General features: G+C 38.9%; 1 protein-coding gene across 1 annotated transcript in view; it reads left to right on the top strand.

Annotated features, from left to right (window-relative positions):
* The window catches only part of LOC135471020 (uncharacterized), a 32816-nt gene that overhangs the window by 4270 nt on the left and 5301 nt on the right, over positions 1-23245 (top strand). Inside the window, exons 4-14 of the mRNA XM_064750071.1 lie at positions 198-266; positions 1095-1255; positions 4664-4768; positions 5711-5899; positions 6721-6822; positions 7464-7604; positions 15887-15983; positions 17533-17602; positions 18231-18314; positions 18862-18983; positions 21375-21579. Coding sequence (XP_064606141.1) covers positions 198-266; positions 1095-1255; positions 4664-4768; positions 5711-5899; positions 6721-6822; positions 7464-7604; positions 15887-15983; positions 17533-17602; positions 18231-18314; positions 18862-18983; positions 21375-21579 — 1345 coding nt within the window. The remainder of the gene's footprint in view (positions 1-197; positions 267-1094; positions 1256-4663; positions 4769-5710; positions 5900-6720; positions 6823-7463; positions 7605-15886; positions 15984-17532; positions 17603-18230; positions 18315-18861; positions 18984-21374; positions 21580-23245) is intronic.

The raw sequence follows: 23245 nt of genomic DNA, 5'->3' as shown, positions 1-23245 counted from the left end.
AGCTCATTGGTCAGATATATAGACGCCATGTATAGCTTTCAAACATGGTTAAGCATACCTCACAGATTATGCAGGTACAAAATCTGACTTCTACATAAGTATTTGATTCATTTTCTCAGTACACGTTGTTAGAACTTTTGAAAATGGTATTTGACTTGATCATATGTTGAAATCTTATTTCTTAAATCTTATTACAGATTCACCCTCAGGTAGAAAGGGCGAAGAATGAGCGCTGGATCAGTGAGACACTCTATAATTCAGTAAAAGTGAGCTTATTATTATGTGTATTATTTCTGTTGTGGGTAAAACACATGTTGTCTACTATAAATTCTGTTCTAACTCCTCATTTCAGCACTGACAGGATTTATCACTGTGTAATATGTTTTTGTGGTTTATTATTATTATTGCACACTTGACAGCAGTGAAATAAACTTAATGACTTTTTTCGTGTGTGTAAGCTCTAGATCTTGTGTTCAATCTCAAGTTAAGTCATACCAAAGACTTTAAAATCGGTAATCTTGGCACTAGCTCTGCTGGCAATCATTTGGGAAGGAATAAATCAAGTAATGCTTGGCTTGGTGTCAACATTATGTGATTATTGTCGGGTCTAGTCTCTTCAGCATGGTTTTCCAGTGAGGCAGCACTATAAATATGTAGGCATTGGATCCGACCTGCTGTAAGGAGATACCTTCATGATATGACCTAAATATTGTTGAAAGTGACTTAATTATCCCAATCAAACAAATAATGAAATCTATGAATTTTTCATACATATTTCTTGTCACCTATCTGATTATCACCTAAAGATTGTATATGAAAATGGATTTATAATTATTTTTGTGCTGGTGACTTGAATGATAGTGCCTGAATGTGATTTCTGATTTCAAGCTTACAAATATATTAATCAAAATTGAAAAAGATGAATTAAATCTCAAACATTATATTCTAAAACCTTATAATGGCAAGAGTTGACTTTTATATCATTCACTGATACTAAAATGTAAGTAAAACATGTGTTTTATGTTACTTGTGATTTATTTGAATGCTGTGATCATTCTTAAATGTGTACTTTTTTATTTACCTTTTTTTTTCAGGAAGTTCATGCAAACCGTGATAATCTTACAGAATTCCAGCGTCGCTTGACAGAAATGTATCTGTTAGAGGCTCGTTTAAACGGCGTGGAGTTGGTGGGTTCTGACAGGAAGCGCTTCATGGAGACCCTTAAGCGACTGTCTGTGGAACGAAGCAACTTCAGGTGGGACAAGTGAATGTACAATAACAAAGCCGTGAATGAGTGATTGGTTTATTTTTTAAAGAAAAGACAACACTGGACCAAATGTTTATATGCACTGAAAAAGTGTCCCACATGAAGGTGTCAAGCAGACCTTTTTAGCTCACCTGTACGAAGTAAGGAGAGGTATGGTTAGACTGGGGAAGTGTTGGTGTTGATGTTTGATTAACCTTTGTTTTCAGCTCCTGTATAATGGGCTCTCATTCCTGTACTGAAGGTTAAGCTTTTTTTTTTGCTCCCTAGCCTAAAGTATGGTCTAATCTAATTTATTTATTTATTTATTTGGTTGATGTCTTATGCTGTACTCAAGAATATTTCACTTATGCAACAGCAGCCAGCATTGTGGTGGGAAGAAACCAGGCAGATTGGAGGAACTCATGACTATCTGCAGGTTGCTGCCAGACCTTGCCTAGTGTAAGTTATGGTGTGTAAATGTACATTTGGGGTTGGGGGTTCTCGCTTGCCTTCCGTATTTCATCTCAGTGAAGCAGCACTAGATAAAAGAGCGGTGGAAATCCATCGCAACAAGGAGCCACACTTGTTACATACACTCTGAGGACCCCTTCGTCGTCATATGATAAAAATTGTTAAGTACGACGTTAAACCTCAAGCACTCACTCACTCACTCTGTATAGTGGACACTCCTTTATGGATTGAAGTTTAAGCTTCCTCCCTTTGCTCCCTTGTGAAGTTAAGTCATTATGTTTTTCGTGTTTTTTTGCTCTCATGTTTAAGGAGTCATGGATTTTATGTACATCTACAAAGGGCTTACTGATGGAAGGTTGAACTTTATAATTGGTTTTAATTGTTTTATTGGCTTTATGAATGTTTTTAGTCCTTTTTATATCACTGTAAAATTTACCAGTTACATAAACTGCTGAAGTGAACACAACTTCTCTAGAAAGCCTCTACACAGGGCTACAATTTTTTGACACAGGATCTCTGTGACTATTGTTTTCGAGGTTTTGTGGACTATGCCAAATTTACCCATTTCTTGTATCGGTAATCAAGAAAACCTTCATGTAGGGCTGCGATTTTTGTGAAGACTTACCACATGATGAGTACTGATAGCCAAGCTCCTCTGGAGTTTTTACCAGATTTGTTTGATTTTCATCATTTTGCTGTTTTGTGGACTTCTATAAGCCTCTTATACAGGGTTATAGTTTCTTTTGCTAACACCTAGAGAAGCTTATTGTCTCTATAGCTACTTTACCAGAGTTATGGAATGTTAAAGTTCACCTAATTTTTGGTCTTCATTTTCTCTGGTATATGCATTATCGTTACAAGGCTTCCCACATCTATATTAGTACAAGGATCCAGTCATGCATGTGCCTTCATAGACTGTGACAGAATGTTTAAACCATGCATCCACCTAGGCAGTAACTGTTGGCAGCTGGGTATTTTCTCAGCCAATCATAGCCAATTGTTAGTAGTGATTCGCATATCAAGCAGTTCTCACAAGGAAGTTTTTATTACCATAGCTCAACATTTGCTCAGCCATTCACAGAGTTGCTCTTGCCATGCATAATACAAGGATTACCAAATGCAGTGCTCAATTTCTATATCAAAGACCACTGCCCACGGTGAAACTTCTACCATCGCTCCATAACTCTATAACATACAAAGTCACAGCTCTGCAATCTTTAGGCCTAGTCATATTTGTGACTGTATAATAATTGTGGCATTTCTTGTTGATTTAAAGGAAGAACTTAGCATTGTCTGATTAGAGAATAATACTTGTGTATGACAGTGTGATTCTGTGTTATTTTGGTTTTGAGGTCATTAAAGGAACATATCACCTCACTTGAACATTATGCAATTTTATGAACTGCTCAATCAGGCAAACTACTGGTTCTCTGAATGCCTGGTTATTTTTGTTATGTTGCACAACTCAGATATCACAGTTCAAAGTGAGCGAAATCACACATATTTAGAAAATCATAACCATTAAAATGTTGCCAGTTTTCAGTTCATACATGAGTTATGTACATGACTTGTGGCCGCAGATGTTTCTGCTGACGTCACTTGAATCCTGTAATAACTTTTAGCCGTGTATCTGCTTTTGGTACGAGTGATGCAGCAGTGTATTTCCAATTTCTCTAACATTATACCCCATTGTCTTCTAAGAATAACAGAATTACAGATTAAACATTGAATGACAAGACAGTCACTTTCAAAAAGTACAATTTTTTTCTTCCCAGAGACATTTAGAAACTATATACATATGCAATTGCACTTTTAGCATATGAAAAACGTGAATATTACATTGTTACATACCTCAGCTGAAATCACAAGAAATAGATATAATTTACAACTTACTAGTTAAAATAATTTTTCAAATATTTTGATCTCGAAGCAGTAGGTGATGGCCCTGGTTTTTTTAACACTCTGAGATGCTCCAGGCATGACCGCCGACCACTGTGTAACTGTTTTTATAATAGTTAGTGAAACGGCCAAACATATATTTTGGTATTCATTGATTGAAGGGAGAATACTGTGTAAGATTTGGATAGTCACCTGCTTCCAGCTATGACCGCGTTGTTCACTCAGCTCCACCGAAGTCTAGAAAAACAGTATGTTGTGTGAGCATTTAGGTATTGATGTGTATGCAGTTAATTTTGTGAACATCGTGTCTGATAAACAGTGTCAGTAAGTTGTGTGCGTAAAGCCCGTAATGGCTGATAGTAGTATGAACTTCACTAATCTCTTGAACTACACACACCACATATTAACTGAGGTCATGTAAGCGCATGCTAAAAAACGACCAGTAAGAGTTGTCTCCCATGAGCATAAATCACCATAATGTTTTCATACTTAAATGTATTTTTCAATCCCTGCCATAATGGCAACAGAAAATTGACTCGATGTGCATCAGGTTCAGTGGACTTCATTTAATCAGATGAACAATTACTGGCACACCGACATTATAGTTAGAATTGTGCTTATCAATAAGAAGACCCGGTTTCCCCCCACCATAATACTGCCTGCTGTTGTATAAGTGAAATATTCTTGAGTACAGCATAAAACACAAATCAAATTCATAAAATACGTAATCAGTATGAAGACTGTTAACTGTTCTTGATGTAGGAGCCTTGTATATGGTTGCTGGTTGATATCTTGATTGGTGTCCTGTACTGTACGTGAAGCTAAATTTGAGCTGCGCTGTGAACAGAGGCCATCATTTGCCAGCTACTCTAGTTCTGAGGCTTCAATTTGCATTTTAAAAGGAGGGATTTTGTTATATCTTGTCACCTTCTTATAGGGCAGTAGATATTTATGAATGTATAAAGTGTTACTCAGGTGTGTAGATGAGTGTAAGCCTGGTGAAATTTGATGCAAATAAACATTAAACAGTACATAATCTTTTTTCAGAAACAAAGTGATGATCTGTCAGCGGCTTTTCTCTCATGCCACAGATGACATCTCCATGATTCAAGACTTTCCTCCTTCATTGTTAGCGGCCATGTCAGAGAACAAGTAAGTGCAAAATATGATTTGTTTAAAGTTGTTTAAAGTTAAAGTACACATGCTACAATGGAGGGGGTTAGCCAGAAATGTGAAAGAGGGTGTCCAAACATCTCTTTTTGAGGCCCTTTTGTTATATCAGGGAGTCAAGATTTCATTTTGGCCTATCTCCTCAATGTTAAAAGTGCTGGAAACAGGCTGTCTACTTGGACTGATGGGGTTAAAGCCTACATCCACCAAGCTCTTTGAACTAGAGCTGAAAACATGTGAGAACAATGAAAAATTCACAGTAGTCAACAAGGTTATGTTCATATTGTGTGATGGATTTTATGTATGGTAGAGCTCATTATCTTATGTGATCTAATAAGAAATGATCAGGAAATCATGCATAATAAATATTTACAAATATTATTATCGGTTTGATACCATACAGTTGTTATTAGAAACATTGGTATTTTCTCACAAGTTACAAGTTGGGATGATAATATTCATCTAATATATCTTTCATGTGAGAGGAATTTTTTTGGCATTTAGAGAAGTTATCTCTCCTGTACAAGAAGTTATCTCCCCTATCCAAGCAGGTATAAATGTTCATGTGTTCATCAGAGGTCTGGCCTGGTTTACCGGAACACTCCAATTTCCTTCATGTGTAAAATAAATTATAATGCAAATCATCTGCCCCGCTTCCATATATGTCCACACTTTACCCATTGGATTTTAAAGAAGGAATGCATTGGTGGATAAGCGTTAAAATAACTAGAAATCAAATGATCCATGCAAATCTAGTCATCGGCTAAGTCACAGGCCTTGTTGCATTCTGTCAGATCTCACAAGATTTCTGCAGAAGTCAAATACAGCTTATGGTCAGAATGTAGTGAAATACAATCACCTGGAAGTGGAGGTGGGTAGGGGGAATATAAGCCATGCTAATGTGAAAGTTCCTTGTCTTTGCAGACTGAATCCCAGACAAGGGCCGTGGAAAGTTACCCTTCAACACAATGTTTACTTGCCCTTTATGGAGAACTGCTCCAAGAGAGAGTTACGATGGAATGCATGGCATGCCTTCAACAACCGAGCCGCCGATAACTTTGCCGATCAGAATTTAGGAAATCATAAAATAATCAATGAGATAAGAATGTACAGGTAAACATGCATGTAGAAAACTAGCATTGAATGAATGAATGAATGAATGAGTGAATGAATGATTATAGCTTTTTGCCAAGAACATACATGTAAAAGCTTGATTTTACTGTGAAGTAAGGTGAGGTTTTGTGACGATGTGTCGGGTTAAATGACTTTGTTAACTTTGATACATTGTATGTTTGATTATGTGTTTTGTTGCATTTAAAAAATGTAGTTCATTCTGTTCAACATCAGAGGTATGTCTTTAGGACTGGCTTACACTTTGTTTCATCTTCAAACAATAAACTGGTTGTACAAATTTTTATCTCGGCCTTTATTGGCGATCAGCTTCTCTGTCTGTCCGAAAACATTTTTTGTAAACTCATCTTCATCTGTTTTGATTGGACAGTGTTGAAACTTATAAGTGGTATAATGACCATGTTATAGCCATCTTTAGCTGGAACCTGGACTTCAAAAATGAGAGCCTAATAAAATCCCTTTCATAACTTTGCCGAGAGATTTGCAGATGTGTTGGATGTGATATATAGATGTGCATGTACGTCTTTGGAAATATTCCTTGAAGTTTTTTCCAAGTTATTGCTAAAATTTGTACATTGCGGCTTTGCCATGCTCTCACAGTTGGTCGGTTCACAGTCAGGTTGGTGACAAGAGGTCAGCAGTGTGTGTATAGCCGTTGGGGCAATCTAACATTGGTGTTATAGCCGTCAGTTACTTTCTGAAGGTCAGTGGTTTACTCCACCCGCATAAATGACCGCCATTGTAACATATTGTTTATATATTTAACATTTTTCTTGCACATTATTTGTCTTGTCTTTTAACAGGTCAGATATTGCTAAATTATTAGGTTATGAAAACTTTGCTCAGATGTCCATGGAGACCAAAATGGCTGGCAGTGTGGAGAATGTGGTCAACTTCTTGGAAAGGTAATACCCATTTTTTCCTACTCAGGTATGGCTGTCATACTTGTCACGGGTATGTCTGCTGTACCTTTGGGAGTCTCCGTGGCCTGTGGTTCGGGAGCCTCTCACCAATGCTATCGCTGTGGTCATGCTGGTTATATCTGGTTGTACGTGGGAAGATCTACCAGCATTTTAGAGATGGTTGTGGGTTCCCCTCTGGCTCTGTTCACTTTCTTCCCACCATAATAATAAGTGAAATATTCCAAAGTACATGTATGATGTACATTTAAAACATCAATCAGATAAATAAATACTGTACTTGACAGATATGCATATCATACTTTTGATAGGTATGTTTGTCAGCTTGGGATATCTTATTATTCTTATATTCTGGGTTTCACCAACTACGTGACAAACTTCACACTTTTGTAATAAAGTTAAATCCATCACTACAATATAAGGGCTATCTTTTAACCAGGAAAAATTAAGTTTTCATGCCATGACCGGGCATTAGTATTGATAGCTTGGTGTTCATTTCATAATTGTTCATTCATTCCAATCAGTGAACAAAAATGTTTTTGTGTTTGGATTGAACTGAAATAAACCAAATTGTATGTTATATGTCTTGATTTTTTTTTTTGTTTTTTTTTTTTGTTTTTTGAAAGTTTGAAAACAAAGTTTAAAATGAAAGCTGAGGATGAAATTGCTGAGCTCCAGGAGTATGCAAAGTCCACAGGCTTCAAACAGCGCCTGCAGATGTGGGACCTCTATTACTATAGACAGAAGCAGAGGACAGAGCTGTATCAGTAAGTTGTCTGTGTCACTGGGGATTTGGTGCTGCTAAACTATTACCAGTGTCTGTATGACTATAATGCTCTGTAAAGTTCATTGGAAAACCGTGGCCTTTTTCCAATATGACACACCGTACTGTCTTTCACCTAAAGTTTATTTTCAGATTGATTCATCCACGCTATAAAGCCACTTTTTGTGAAATTTGGTCAAGTTCTTGTCAGAAAAACTTAAATGTTGGCATAAAGGGTATCGTGTTAGGCCTTTGTGTGCTTTTGAAAGCGTATTTTTACAGGCCAATTTTTATTTATTTATTCATATATTTGATTGGTGTTTTACGCTGTAATCCAGAACATTTCACTTATACGACGGCAGCCAGCATTATGGGGAGAGGCAGGCACAAACTTTAACATAAATACACAGCACATTGCACTTGTTCTGCACATGTGATGAAAGTTTACTAGCTACTGGTCAAAGAGTCCATTATGGTTCACCCCAGACGTTTTAGTTTCCTTCACTTGTAAACATGAGTAACATCATGTAAGTAAAATAGTCTTGAGTAGAGCATTAAACAACCTGTCATGTCAGTGGATCATTCAACCAATCATTTTTGTGAGGGCTCTGCTGAAAATGTAAATATTATTTTATTATCTGTATGATCAAGACCTTTATGAACAGAGAGAAATGTGTTATATGCAATTAAAGTCTCTGTTCAACTAGTCTCTCGCAAAATTTCAGGATGTTCCAGTTTGGCTATTAATGAAATCAAGAATGCTCCTGTGATATCATACATGCAGTGAATCTCGCCGAGTGAATTGTTACAAACATATAAGATCCATTCCAGATAACGCTGGTTTTATCTCAGGTCGTACGTGGGAAGGTCTGACAGCAACCTACAGATGGTCATGGTTTCCTCCCACCATAATGATGGCGGCTATCGGATAAATGAAATATTCTTGGGTACAGCGTAAACCACCAATAAAATAAAGTAAATTAATCACTCATGAATATTCCATTTTATCATGTATCATACATGAAATGAAAACACAGAACTTTAGCGAATGAAATAGATATTGTTTATTAGACACTTTTCTGTAGAAGAAGCCTATTTATAATAAGATCATTGTTAGTGGCCAGTATTAGAAGATCACTGTTCTCAGGAATGACCAGTGTATTGGAAGATTACTGTTCTAAAGAATAACCAGTATAAGAAGATCACTGTTCTCAGGAATGACCAGTATTGGAAGATCACTGTTCTCAGGAATGACCAGTATTGGAAGATCACTATTCTCAAGAATAACCAGTATAAGAAGATCACTGTTCTCAGGAATAACCAGTATTAGAAGATCACCATTCTGAGGAATAACCAGTTTTAGAAGCTCAAAAGTTCTTATGAATGATGTTATAGAGTGAATGAATGATTAACTTTAATGCTACCTTGGCAGTATGACAGCCAAATCATGCTGAGAACATATTTGAACCTGGAAAAAGTTGTGAGTTACAACTTAAGAATGATAACTTCAGAACAAAAATTAAGAACATATGTTTTTGAACTAGCTAGAGGACAAAAATCATTTAAAAAACATATTGAATATACATGTAGTTTGTTATCCTTTTTGTTTAAAAGTATATGTAAATATTTGAAACAGCATTGCGTGTGACACTGTATAACTTGTAACACACTTACGAGCTATGGCCCCATTTGGGGCACGTCACCGGACCAGACGAGAGAGCTTTAGGTTAGTTACTTTTCACCATAAGCTTGCCTAGAGCGCTGGCGTTCCAGTATTAGAAGGTCAGTGGGAATTGTGACTGTACCGTTCACTTCTGATCAGTCTCTCTTGTTTCTTTCTGGCTTCCTGTTGATGATTTTCATTAAAGAAGCATTTGTGTATACGTAGAGGAATGGAACGAACATGAAGTAGCTGCACTCGGACATCCTGGAGAGAGCATAGATGTTAACCAGTATGGAAGCATCCATAAGAGAGGCACTCATGTGCACTATGGATGATGGTAGGAAACAGAAGAGAAAGACAGCAATAAGCAACAAAGAGCGCTTCAACACTCGCAATGTATTATTGTCATTTCGATTCATGGAAATTGACTTTTCTGACCACACTGAACCACGATGCAGTAACGAGTTGGTTCTGTCATACTTTTTGGAGTCCCTGGACAAATTGGCCGAAGCCTTGAAGTGAACTGATGAGTTTGGTGACTCCAATTGGTCATTCGAACACCAGTTGTTTCGAAGAATTCGCCTCGAGTCAAAACCCTGAGATTCTCTCTGCGATTGTTGATGAGGTAGACTTGGACGAATGATTCGGATCTTTGGGTTTTGTGGCTGTTGAGGCTGTTGTTGTTGTTCTCTTTCTGTCTCTGGCTGTTCTTTAACAATATCAATGTTGTGAGAAGTTTCCTCACATACAGTGTCATCAGTTTGTGTTGTACAGTTTGCGTAGGTCTTGTCAGGGCGAGGTTGTAGTTCACTGGCAGGTTGTGAGGCAGAGGCTGCTTCAAAGTCGTCGTATACCGCTGGGTAGTTGTTCGGATAGAAATTGATCAGAGATTGGGAGCGCCATAGGTGGCGTTTAGAAGGTGGATATCTGCCCCACATTTGAATAATGCTCTGGATTGGTAGTTGCTCATTTTCCAGTGTCTGTAGAATGGGCAGTGCAAAATGATCTCTTTGAGTGCCCTGGTTCTTGACTGTGCCTGAAATAGGTGGTAGGGGTGGCCGGTTGATACTTGAGTCCATGCTGAGAGCAGGGGAAGTGTTCCCTGCTCTAACCTTAGCACCATTCTTCTCACAGGAAACTTCAGTGGTAGTCAAATGTGGCGGAATGCAGGTCTCGAAATCAAATGAGGAAACATGGTCCTCTGATTGTTTGGGAGAAAGGGGCATATTCAAAAGCTGACTGCCTTGAGAAAGTTTTGATGAAGATGTACTACACAGCCTTCTTTTTTTTTTTTCATCTGTTTTCTTGTCAAAATGTTCTTGAGGCTCTTCATCTATCTGTTCGATACTATTGTCTGTTTGACCAACAGTGTACAAACTTTCTGTGTCACAATGGTCAAGTTCCAGGTTTTGCATTTCCACGTTTGTGCTGATAGTAGAGTTTGAGATCATACTGCCCCGTGAGTTTTGAGACATTTTCCGCTTGTGTTTCTGCAGCATCACTGGGTGACTCGACATGACAGATTCAGTGGAATCAAAAGATGTCTGAGGATTTGAACTTGTGGAACTAGCTATGCTACAGCCAGATTGCTGACTTTTGGATTTCTTCATCTTACTCCGTTTTTGTTTGAACTGGCAGGACTGGTGCATGGTTGTCTCTAGTGTGGCCTCTGTGAAGGCCGAGTGCCACATGTTGCTTGCACTGCGTCGAGTATGGCGTAGTGGGTGCAGAAGCTTTGGCTGTTCTTCAGTCAGAGATATGGACATTTCAGGAATAGTGTCTATGGATACCATACTTACAGTAGAAGCCTTTCTCAGCGCCTTCGATATGCTGTACTGAGTTTTGCGGGCTTTGCGGAGTGCAGATCTAGATTGGACAGAATCTCTTCTCGAGTCCGTAAATTGTTTCCCGCTGGCGTCACTGGATTTGGGCATTAGCTCTGTCAGGTTAAACTGTTGGTGTGGGCTGGTGGACTGGCTGCCGGAGGAGCAGGGGTTACTAGACGTTGTAAATGAAGATGATGTAGACAAACGGTAATCTGAGCTTGTTAAGGACTCCCGCGGTATCAAAAACACGGAATTTTTCCAAGCTCCATGCCCATCGTCATGTTGCCCAAATGTAGATGATCTGCTTGTGGTAAAGTTATGCATTGTTGATGGCTGAGGTGATGTTTGGCCAATGTTGGTAGACTGGGATGCTGTGAACATTGAAGTGGAGGAACTTTGCAGAGAGCATGTGGTGACACATGATCTCTTCCTGATGTACAAAACACCCTTCATATACACACAAATCAAACACACCAAAACGATGAAAAAGGACACTGGTAATAGCGAGTTGAGAATTGTCCTCATTTTAACAAAGATCGGTGGGGATTGCTTAGAGCTGGCCATTAAGCAGTATTGATAAGTGAAATAGGTGTCACTTTCCACATGACCTAGATAAATGAAGATTACTGCCAGAGGAATGGCAATGATTAGACACAGGCTCACAGCAATACGCTCGGGAAGGTCCTGAAGCTTCGGCTGGAACGGACGGTGAATTTTACGCACACGGCCGATAGCAATGGCCACTGTGGTGCTAAAAGCTAGAACCTGGGACAGAACGACGCAAAATAGCTGCAAATCACAAATTGCTATAGAGATGGCGTCGAAGAAATGCATAGTTGTCCGCGTTAACTCGAGTGGAACCACTACAAGCATGACAAACACGCTGATGGTGAGTAGCATAATAGTAGACCAGTGCGATCTGCGGAGGTGTTTGTGAGATACCATTCGATACAGTGATGCTGCTGCTGAAGCTGCTCCCAAGAAGAAACAGAGGATGTAGCCGAGGATACAGAGGACGATTACCAGCCAGTGCGGAGGCAAGAGGCAGTCGCTGGTGCCATCAGCTGGAGCATTTCTCCATGTTGTGGTATTATTCCCGTGACCACTGCCAGAGTCATGTAAAATGTTGAGGGTAGAACAGCTCATATTTTAAGCCGTCTGTTCACCAGAGGAGTCTGAATGTGTCTGAGAAGTGTTTATTTGAGGTAAGCACAGCTTGCCTACACCCAAGAAATGCTATGAAAACAAGTCAACAAGCCAGTCATGTACGGTACTAATTGGCTAGTCACGCATTTATAACTGAGCATGCTGTAGGTCAGCTCAAAACTTTTTTTCACGTATGTGAGAGATTGCTTTTGATTTGGCAGCCTATAGAATTGAAGGCTCTTCTGTCAAATTGCTCTCATTGGATGTGGATTAAATCCTCATCTTGGACAGGGAATTGTAGAATTTTGCGACACCTGTGGGTTGTGGGACATCTTCTATGGCAATAAGTGATTGCCTATGCAGGTGCATGACTGTTTGACCATTGAAGATCTTTGGACTTCCGTCAATATGGACTGCCTACATGTACTTGTACATGAAAACTGGGGAAGTCTGTCTATTTTATGGATTGTGCCATTGACTCCTTTTCTCTTGATTTATTTATTTGATTGGTGTTTAATGCCATACTCAAGAATATTTCACCTTTTCTCGTGATAAACAGTGAATACCAATATTTTAATATGAACTAATATCTACTTGGGTTTTTAATATAGAAGAAAACATGGCTTACTATTTATGGTAGTTGTGTAGAGAAATGTGTTGAAGATGAGTATTTCTTGCTTTGATCTGTATATTATAACCTACCTGTACATGTACGGTCTGTAGGAAGTGTTAATTGATCAGCTGCCAATATACACACATTCCCGAGAAATAGAGAGGCAGGTGTTTGTAGTAGTTTTTACAGCCTGACAGTAACTGTGGTTAACCTTTTGGCTCCTGACACAGTGATTAATATAGAAATACTGTGTTGTTACTGGCAAGCATGTCAATTTTTGTGACTTCAGAAAATTATGATTTCACAAGCTTTATACATTGTATTTCTTCTCCCAAAAGATAGAGTGTATCAAGGGGGAAAAACATTCCATTTGTCATCTTGCATGCAAACCAGAAAGCTGAAGGATTTTTTGTAAGTTTAGATGGCTTTAAATACTTCTCTTTTTTGCTTCAGTAAAGAGCAATGCAATTGTAGACTTGTGTGGTCTTGGGCAGAAAAGTCCCATGGTGTTAATGATTGTGCTGTTCTTGTTGACCATTAGCAGTCCATGATAATTTTTGGTCCCTTTGTGCACTCTGATGTTCCTTGACCAATATAGTGTGCGGGCGAGGTGGTTAGCACACCAATCAACCAGGAGTTTCCTGACAAAGCGGTCACTGTGAGTTGAAGTCCAGTTTATACAGGCTTCCACTCTGGCCGTACGTGGGAAGGTCTGGCAACGTGTGAATGGTCGTGGGTTTCTCCTGGCATCTCCCCAGTTTCCTCCCACCATAAGGCTGGCAGCCGTCGTATACGTGAAATAATCTTTAGTATGGCGTAAACCACTCAATGAAATAAATCAAATAAATTGTTTTCTGCAGTAAACACATCTTTGCCTCCACATAGGGTCTCCGTGACTATGCTTTTTTTGAGATTTATGGACTTGAACTTCCAGGTAGAGCTACAATTTTTGTGCATTAGCCTACCTACATGTATGAGAAGAAGAAGGGTATTGATAACCAGCTTCCTCTGGTGATTTTACTGGATTTGTTGTATTTTTTCCGTTTTATGGACTTTAGATAGGTGTTTCTTGTATAGAGAATCCTGTTGTCTCTCTAGCTACTTTACCACATTTATGGAGTGTCAGAGTTTACATAAATTTTGGGCATCATTTTCTCTGATATACACATTACCTGTAGAAAGCTATCCACATCTATATGCAAATTACATGTAGTGCAAGTAGCCTATGACACTGACTGATGCATGTGGCTTCTTGGACTACAAGAGAATGTTTGAATCACATACAGACAGTGACTTGGCTGTCAGCTGAGTATTTACTCAGCCAATCATAGGATTGCGTTGGCCACCCACAGTACATGGATAGCCAGTCACGGGTAGCGATTTGCATATCAAAGACCACTCCAGCGAGTTGGTGTTTGAACTTGACCACTTGAAAACTTTTTTTTCTACCATAGCTCAACATTTTCTCAGCCGTTCAAAGGCTTGCACTTGCCATCCTTTAATAGTACATAAATTTCCAAATACAATTCGCAATTTGCATACCAAAGACCACTGCCCACAATGACATCTTTGACCACTGCAATGATTTACATACCAAGTCCCTGCTCTGCAAACTTTATTCATGTGATAAACAACCATATATTTGACAGTATACTAATTTTGGCCTTTCTTGTTGATTTCATGGCAGGATCTTGGCAATATCTAATTAGAGGAGAATATCTGTGTATGGCTGTGTCATTCTACTTTATTTTGGTTTAGAGGTGGTCAGTACATATCAGTATGTATCACCCCACTTGAACAGTATGCATCGTTTTAATAACTGCTCAATCAGGCAAGCTTCCAGTGGTCTCTGAATGCCAGGACACAACAGTTACCTTCACAAGAATGTAATAGAAAGTTAGAACTCGTCTACCACACACTGGTAACATAGGGAATATGTAAAGGGTGAACACCATAAATATTTTTGAAGTGAGATGTGGAAATGTTGAGGATTTCACAAAGTTTAAGCAATTGTATTAGCGGTAGCCCATCACAGACTTGATTGTGTGCATAACGTCTTGCATGGCGTCGTCTTGTTGTGTGATGCAGGAATGATAAAGTTGTATTGTGAAGTCAGCTTGGATTGGAACGGCATGGAACAAAATGTTTCTGTTTTGATGCCATGGCATTTTGATGTGAAATACCAAAGTTGATATCTCACTGATTGAAATGTAACTTTTACCAGTGAAGGAAATCCTGACAGTTCACCTGTTTATAAATAATAAATATGTTTAACCTTTAAGTGTTGACATCATGACATAACAATAGCTGTTTGCGAGGGTGGAATGAAAAGCAATACTCTCACAAGAAGTTGTTGTGGGCCTTTGTCAAGTTGCGTCTACGCCTCGATTTTTGTCATCCTGTTTTATGAATGGACTCCATTCCACACAAATCACCATACAAGCATTTTACATGCGTAAATGAGTCAAAGTTGAAATTTACAGATTTTTTTTTGGCCTTTTATTTATCTAGTACCAAAATTGTCAAAGGTTATAGAATATGATTTTTAGTGGTAGTAGTAATAATCATTCTTGCTATCACAATCCTAATAGAAACAGGGCCTTTTGTTGATACGGTTTGTGAATGATATTTTTAATGTTAATAGTGTTTATATGGCATGAGATTCGTGCTGCACCTATGATAGAAAGGGTACCTTTTTGTTGAAATATGTTTTTAATATTATTTTTAGTGTTGATACTATTACAACAGTGTGCCTTCTTGGACTTCTGTGGCTTTTAGACTGCAGCATTATTTTCATTTAATTGCTCGAAAGTTTATTGCCAGTGTTTATGATATTTTCCTTCCTTTCACCCTGTGTGTCACCTCAAGAACACTCCCTTTAATGAAGCGCACTTGGCTATTAAAGTAAGCCCTTAACTAACATGATGATGTATGTTGTAGAGATATGAACGGCACTTAGCTAAAGGGCTACTTTAATAACATGAAAATGATGCCTTGGACATAGTGACTGCAACCTGATTATGGTTTCAATATTTCAGGTTGGATGAAGCAGAAATCACTCAGTATTTCCAGCTGAATCATGTCCTCAATGGTTTGTTCAGCAACTGTAAACGTCTGTTTGGCATAACCGTGAAGGTATGTACTAATTCTCTACTCCCTAACGTGCCTAACAGCCCTCACATTGCTTACAGTGGCACTAATTCGGTTTGATCCGATGAAAGTATTATTAATCACCGAATTAACTGACCCCAGATTCTTAGTATTTGTATGTAAAATGTCATGATAGGATCAAAGTGATGGCATTTTCTTGGTGAGAAGCCCGCCACTCAGCACTGAAAACCGGCATACACTGAGCACTTTGCTGTGACCCGTCCCGACCAGACTGTGGTTTTTGCAAGTCGGTCTGAGTCGTGTCAAATCTATGGGATGTATACACAAGGGAGTGACGTGTCCATTGTCCTTTGTTACAAGAGCCCGAATATAATTTCCCGATGACGTTGCTCATGTTCCAAGTTTTTTTGACCACTTCCATTTAGCAGTAAACAAATATTTTCTAACTTTACAAACGTCTCTTCGCTGGACATAGATTCCGCATATAATTCTGTAAGATGGGTGGGAAGTTGGGGATCAAGTGACCACCCTTTCCTGTCTAAAACAAAATGGCCGACCATTGTTAAAGCATTGGGGAAAAAGGTCACTTTATGCCTCTTAGGTAGTGACACGTAAGGCCTAGTTGTACAAAATAATGTCACGAAAGCTCTGCAGAAATAGTCAGACTGGAAAGCTGAAAATTATTCAAATCCAATGGAGACAGTATCGCTGACAGCGATTCAAAAATAGACATTTTCCTACGCAATAACGTCGGGAGGACCGATTTCTTCACCGACGGCGTTTGTTACTAAGGAGGTCATGTGGTCTCTAGCTTCTGATCCTTCTCACAGAATAGCGATATGCAATATTTTGCATCTATTGCAGCAATTTGTATTATTTTTCGCCCAAGACGCCATCAGAAATAGCAAGTCAGGATTTGCTGGGTAAAGCCATGGCTACTGGCATGGACAGCAGGGGCTTTTCACAAGGCTCATCACTCCAAAGATGGATGAGCTTGTCTTTTGTCTGTGTCGTCCATATGAACGCCATGGGCACCGCCATTTTGGATACCAAAAAGTGGTTGCGCGTCTATGCGCCTAGTTATGATTGGCTGAAGGTTGAAAACTAGAGAATTTGTCAGCAATTCAGTGTGATTTTTCTGTCGGGTCGGATTGGATCGCATCAAAACACTCAGTGTATACCAGCCTTGAGAGGATAGAGCAAGGAAACAGGACGAGTTGGCCCGGTGTCAGTACAATGCGACTGGGTGGAGTGTCGTGTCTGGTGTCTTCAGTATGATACATGTACTTCAGTGGCAGCAGCACTTTGGCGGCATGGACTCACCCTGCCACAAGGAGACACAGTATATACACACACCCAATGACTCCTAGTCGTCATGTAAGTTAAGTACAACATTCAACCCCAAGCATTCGTTCATTCTTGTTGAAAAGCGGTCAGAACGGGCCTCCAGCCATCTGTGATCTCAGACCTGCGTTCCCTTTAGAGAATTCCCGGCGATGCCCATGAAAACACTCAGTGTGGTACATACATAGGTATACCAAAATGAACCACCAGTTTTCTGCTTTTATTGTAGGATTGCACTGACAGCGTTCCAGAGGCATGGAATTCTGAAGTCAAATTTTATAACATCTATGATGAAGATGGTGAGTACAGGAGATAAAGGTTTTTTCGTGTTATAAGCATGGATTTATGATACGTGTAAAAATGGCTTTAAGGATAAGATTTCCCTGGCTCATAGCTGTCGGGCAACTAATGAGTGGGGCTAACTGGTGCTAGTTGTGATGACGCCGTCAAAGAAGTTACATGTATTTCGGAAGGGAGAAACTTGCAAGGAATTTACCATGTAAACAAATATCAAATAAATAAATAATAATGAAAAAATTCAATGTTAGTCTTTTATTCATTTCTGTTTATTAGCGTAAATACTGCTTCCTTTACAATAATCATACATAATTTCATAATCCTCGTCTAGTAATCTGGGAATTACCATTGTTCACCATGGTTAACATTAATCAAGAATTAATCAGATTTGTCAGTAGGAATTGTGAAATGACATAGATATTCCAAAGAATCTGTTTGGACTATTCTGCATAATGAAAACCCTGATAAAATAATGCCATTCTGCTGATAAATCAAAATATTGCTACATTAAAAGATAATGTAGCAAATTAGCCCTGTGGGCCGTCAGTGTCATTTTTGATGGTGACGTCTTTCTGTTGTCGTAATGACTATGAACACTGTATTGAGTGATTTTTGGTGGAATTTCTGAAGGTACATACATTTCCTCCTTCTACATGGATCCGTTCGGGCGACAGCAGGACAAGCTGGGTGGAGTTTGGATGGAGACTGGTGGAGGTAACCTTACAAGAAGAACAAATTGCCACACTTTTGTCATATCACCACTTTGCTCAGATACTCGATTTGTTTATGTGATAATACATACAATTAGAAATTATTTGACTAACGGATAAATGCTTGCATTATGATGTACAGGTGCAAAACACATGCATTTTCCTCCCTGATTTTCCACCAAATTGGTCTTGCACACATATATGTACATATATACTTTCAAATGTTTTCAGTGAAAGAAACCTTAAAATTTTAAATTGTTTTTGCACTCTAAGCCAAGAGGTTTCGGTTGATGTACATCATATTTATTCATTTGAAACCTATGGCATTATGCTATCTGTCTTTCAATTACTTTTAACTACATGTACCACCAGTGCAGTGTGTCTCTCGGGTCACACACGTTCAGATTTTCACTTTTCTCTATCAGTCATCTAACCCGAATTACTTTTTATATAATTCGCCCGTATTGTAGGAATTGTGATCAAAAACCAAAACATGCCAGTACACACCATGGTAACATGCAGATGTAAATATATCCATTTTGTTAATGCAGAGCGCAGTTCACACTTAGGCACCAAGCCCTTCTCCTACCTGGTAATGAGTTTGCCCACCCCTGTTTTTAGCAACGTTTCCCCACTCATGACACTTGCTGATGTTTCCATGCTCTTCCATCAGGTTAGTATACTTTTTACAGAAATAAACATTTTGAAAATTTAAAATCGTGTAAATAGATGTGTAACATAAATGGTGATGGATACAAGTCTTTAAGAACTATTCTGCTTTTTAATTTCAAGGTAAGCTTAATTGCAGATTTATTTACATATACATCTTATTTAATATTAAATTTAATTTTAAACTTTTCTGAGTCTACAGAAAGCTGTATCCCCCAAAAAACTGTAACTGAAATTTATGTTACTGTGCCATGTGCCCTGTTAGCAATTGCCTTTGAGTCTACAGAAAACTGTATCCCCAAATACTGTTACTGGTGTCATTCATGTTACTGTACCACCTGTCCTGTTAGCAATTGTCCGTGAGTCTACAGAAAACTGCATACCCAAAATACCTAAACTAAAGTTTTTATGTTAATACTGTACCATGTGCCCTGTTGGTAATTGTCTGTGAGCCTACAGAAAACTGCATACCCAAAATACCTAAACTGAAGTTTTTATGTTAATACTTTACCATGTGCCCTGTTGGCAGTTGTCTGTGAGCCTACGGAAAACTGCATACCCAAAATACTTAAACTGAAGTTTTATGTTAATAATGTACCATGTGCCCTGTTGGTAATTGTCTGTGAGCCTACAGAAAACTGCATACCCAAAATACCTAAACTAAAGTTTTTATGTTAATACTGTACCATGTGCCCTGTTAGCAATTGTCTGTGATTCTACAGAAAACTGCATACCCAAAATACCTAAACTGAAGTTTTTATGTTAATACTGTACCATGTGCCCTGTTGGTAATTGTCTGTGAGCCTACAGAAAACTGCATACCCAAAATACCTAAACTGAAGTTTTTATGTTAATACTGTACCATGTGCCCTGTTGGTAATTGTCTGTGAGCCTACAGAAAACTGCATACCCAAAATACCTAAACTGAAGTTTTTATGTTAATAATGTACCATGTGCCCTGTTGGTAATTGTCTGTGAGCCTACAGAAAACTGCATACCCAAAATACTTAAACTGAAGTTTTTATGTTAATACTGTACCATGTGCCCTGTTGGTAATTGTCTGTGAGCCTACAGAAAACTGCATACCCAAAATACCTAAACTGAAGTTTTTATGTTAATACTGTACCATGTGCCCTGTCATTGTATTGTATTTTTTTATGTCATTGTATTGTATTTTCTGTAAAGCTGCATCCACTTGAGTAGGCAGACTGTTTTGTAACTTTTATTTGCTAAACACGTCATGTTCAGGATAATTACTTAACACCTTCCCACATTAGACTGTCAGGTACTTAAGTCAACATTACCTCTCGTGCCCACTCTCACACTCCATCATGCAGAAACATGTGCTAAATGACCTCACATTTTACGTGTCACTGAGTTGCACATTTTGCCTGATTCAGAGAGTTCTTTTGATTTGTGAAAATTGTTTTGAGGTCAGTTTATGTATTATACATTTGATTGGTTTTTTTTTTACACCATTCTCAAGAATATTTCACTTATATGATGTCATCCAGTATTATGGTGGGAGAAAACAGGGCAGAGCCCAGAGGGTAAACCCGATTTAGAAGGTAGGATGATATCATACTGGAAAAACGTAAATTTCCGTACCAAATTAATATTTTATGACATTTATTGGCCTGTAAAAATTCACTTTTTTGGTGAAATTTTGAACAATGTAGTTCTTTCATAATCGCTATAAAGGAGTTTGAATGAGATTCCTTAATATATCCCATATTAGGGTCTATGTTTGACAAAAGAAATTTTCAGTGACAAGACGTAACATAAAGCAGTATATGTGATGTCATTGTTCACCATCAACGTACATGTTTACTAGTTATTGTTATTTGTAATGAGAATGTTGCAATTTGTACAGACAGATACAGTACATGAATAAGTGATAGAAATGTGATCACTTAACATTTCTCACCCACACATGTGAGTTCCAAGCTGTGCAAAAATACATCACCCTCTGCTGTAATGCACAACCACCCTAATTCCCCAACCTTTTCCCATAGGACAGAGCAACTTTCAGAGCAATTTATGCACATTTATAATTTGATTTTGGCGACAAAACTACATTGGTTTGATTGGCCATTTGCAGAACTTCGCACAAAGTATAATGTTATCAATCTACATAGAATAACGCCTTCAGAGTATGCTAGAATAAACACCTTGCAAACATGCGAAAAGGCTGAAGAATTACAGTATACAGAGGTACTCAGTGACATATTACAGATCAGAACCTACAGAAGAGTTAGTACATTGTTCTGGCCAAATTATTTTGGTGGTAGTGTTCCCACAAGGAAGGATGCCACACAAAAAAAGAGAAAAAAAATGCAAAATAAAAGAATAAAAATGCTATAAACAAAAAACTGTATGCATTTTGCCTCTTCAGTTTGGACATGGCCTTCAGCAGCTGCTCACTGTCGTGCCGTACAGCGAGATATCTGGTCAGAGGAATGTAGAGTGGGATGCACTGCCTGTGTGTGCCACCTTCATGCAGCAGTGGCTGTACCTGCCACAGACATTACAGGAAATCACATGTCATCAGGAAACTGGCCAACCCATGCCACAAGATCTCATTGAGCGCATCATAAAAGGTTTGTGGCTTCCCCAGTTCACTCATATGAAGTATATATTTGCACACATGTTTTTTCTTTTTGAGATAGTGTTTATAGGGTTTGATGTGTAAGCTAATTTAGCTGAGCCTTGGTTTGTACTGAGTTACGAGACTGCGCAGACCAATCAGTGACAAGCTTAGGCCACTGCTGTTGACCTAGATATTTCACAGCTGTGTATGTACATGTATGATATTGTGTCGTATCGTTGAGTGACATGGGAATGTGAAAGTATAAGGTACACGTAGTATGATGTTGTACCCCACAGCTCAAATTGCAATTTCTGTTGGTTTTTTCAATGTCATCAGGTGTGAAATACCGAATATGTATTAAATAACAAATAGTCATATCCATAAACTGTGTGAAATGACACAGTATCGTCCGCTTGGTGAGGTACAGTAATGTCCTCCAGACTCTTTCCCAGCACATCCTCCAATCCTCACCATCATTTACATGTGTGAGGAAGTTGGTCATATGCATGGTGAGGTACAGTAATGTCCTCCAGACTCTGTCCCAGCACATCCTCCAATCTTGACCATCATTTACATATGTGAGGAAGTTGGTCATGTGCATGGTGAGGTACAGTAATGTCCTCCAGACTCTGTCCTAGCACATCCTCCACTCCTGACCACCATTTACATGTGTGAGGAAGTTGGTCATATGCTTGATGAGGTACAGTAATGTCCTCCAGACTCTGTTCTAGCAAATCCTCCAATACTGACCATCATTTACATGTGTGAGGAAGCTGTTCATGTGTTTGGTGAGGTACAGTAATGTCCTCCAGGCTCTGTCCTTGCAAATCCTCCAATCCTGATTATCACATACATGTGTGAGGAAGTTGGTCATATGTTTGATGAGGTACAGTAATGTCCTCCAGACTCTGTTCTAGCAAATCCTCCAATACTGACCATCATTTACATGTGTGAGGAAGCTGTTCATGTGTTTGGTGAGGTACAGTAATGTCCTCCAGGCTCTGTCCTTGCAAATCCTCCAATCCTGATTATCACATACATGTGTGAGGAAGTTGGTCATATGTTTGGTGAGGTACAGTAATGTCCTACAGACTCTGTCCTAGCACATCCTCCAATCCTGATTATCATTTACATGTGTGAGGAAGTTGGTCATATGCTTGGTGAGGTACAGTAATGTCCTCCAGACTCTTTCCCAGCACATCCTCCAATCCTCACCATCATTTACATGTGTGAGGAAGTTGGTCATATGCATGGTGAGGTACAGTAATGTCCTCCAGACTCTGTCCCAGCACATCCTCCAATCTTGACCATCATTTACATATGTGAGGAAGTTGGTCATGTGCATGGTGAGGTACAGTAATGTCCTCCAGACTCTGTCCTAGCACATCCTCCACTCCTGACCACCATTTACATGTGTGAGGAAGTTGATCATATGCTTGATGAGGTACAGTAATGTCCTCCAGACTCTTCTCTGATACATGCAGGTATTCATTATTTTGATCCCAGCACATCCTCCAATCCTGACCACCATTTACGTGTGTGAGGAAGTTGGCCGTGTTCTAGGGTGAGGTGCAGTAATGTCCTCCAGGCTCTGTTCTAGCAAATCCTCCAATACTGACCATCATTTACATGTGTGAGGAAGCTGTTCATGTGTTTGGTGAGGTACAGTAATGTCC

Source organism: Liolophura sinensis, chromosome 1, assembly GCF_032854445.1.
Source record: "Liolophura sinensis isolate JHLJ2023 chromosome 1, CUHK_Ljap_v2, whole genome shotgun sequence".
Taxonomy (NCBI): domain Eukaryota; kingdom Metazoa; phylum Mollusca; class Polyplacophora; order Chitonida; family Chitonidae; genus Liolophura; species Liolophura sinensis.
The sequence above is the reverse complement of the archived record's forward strand: the minus strand, read 5'-3'. Positions and strand labels throughout refer to the sequence as shown.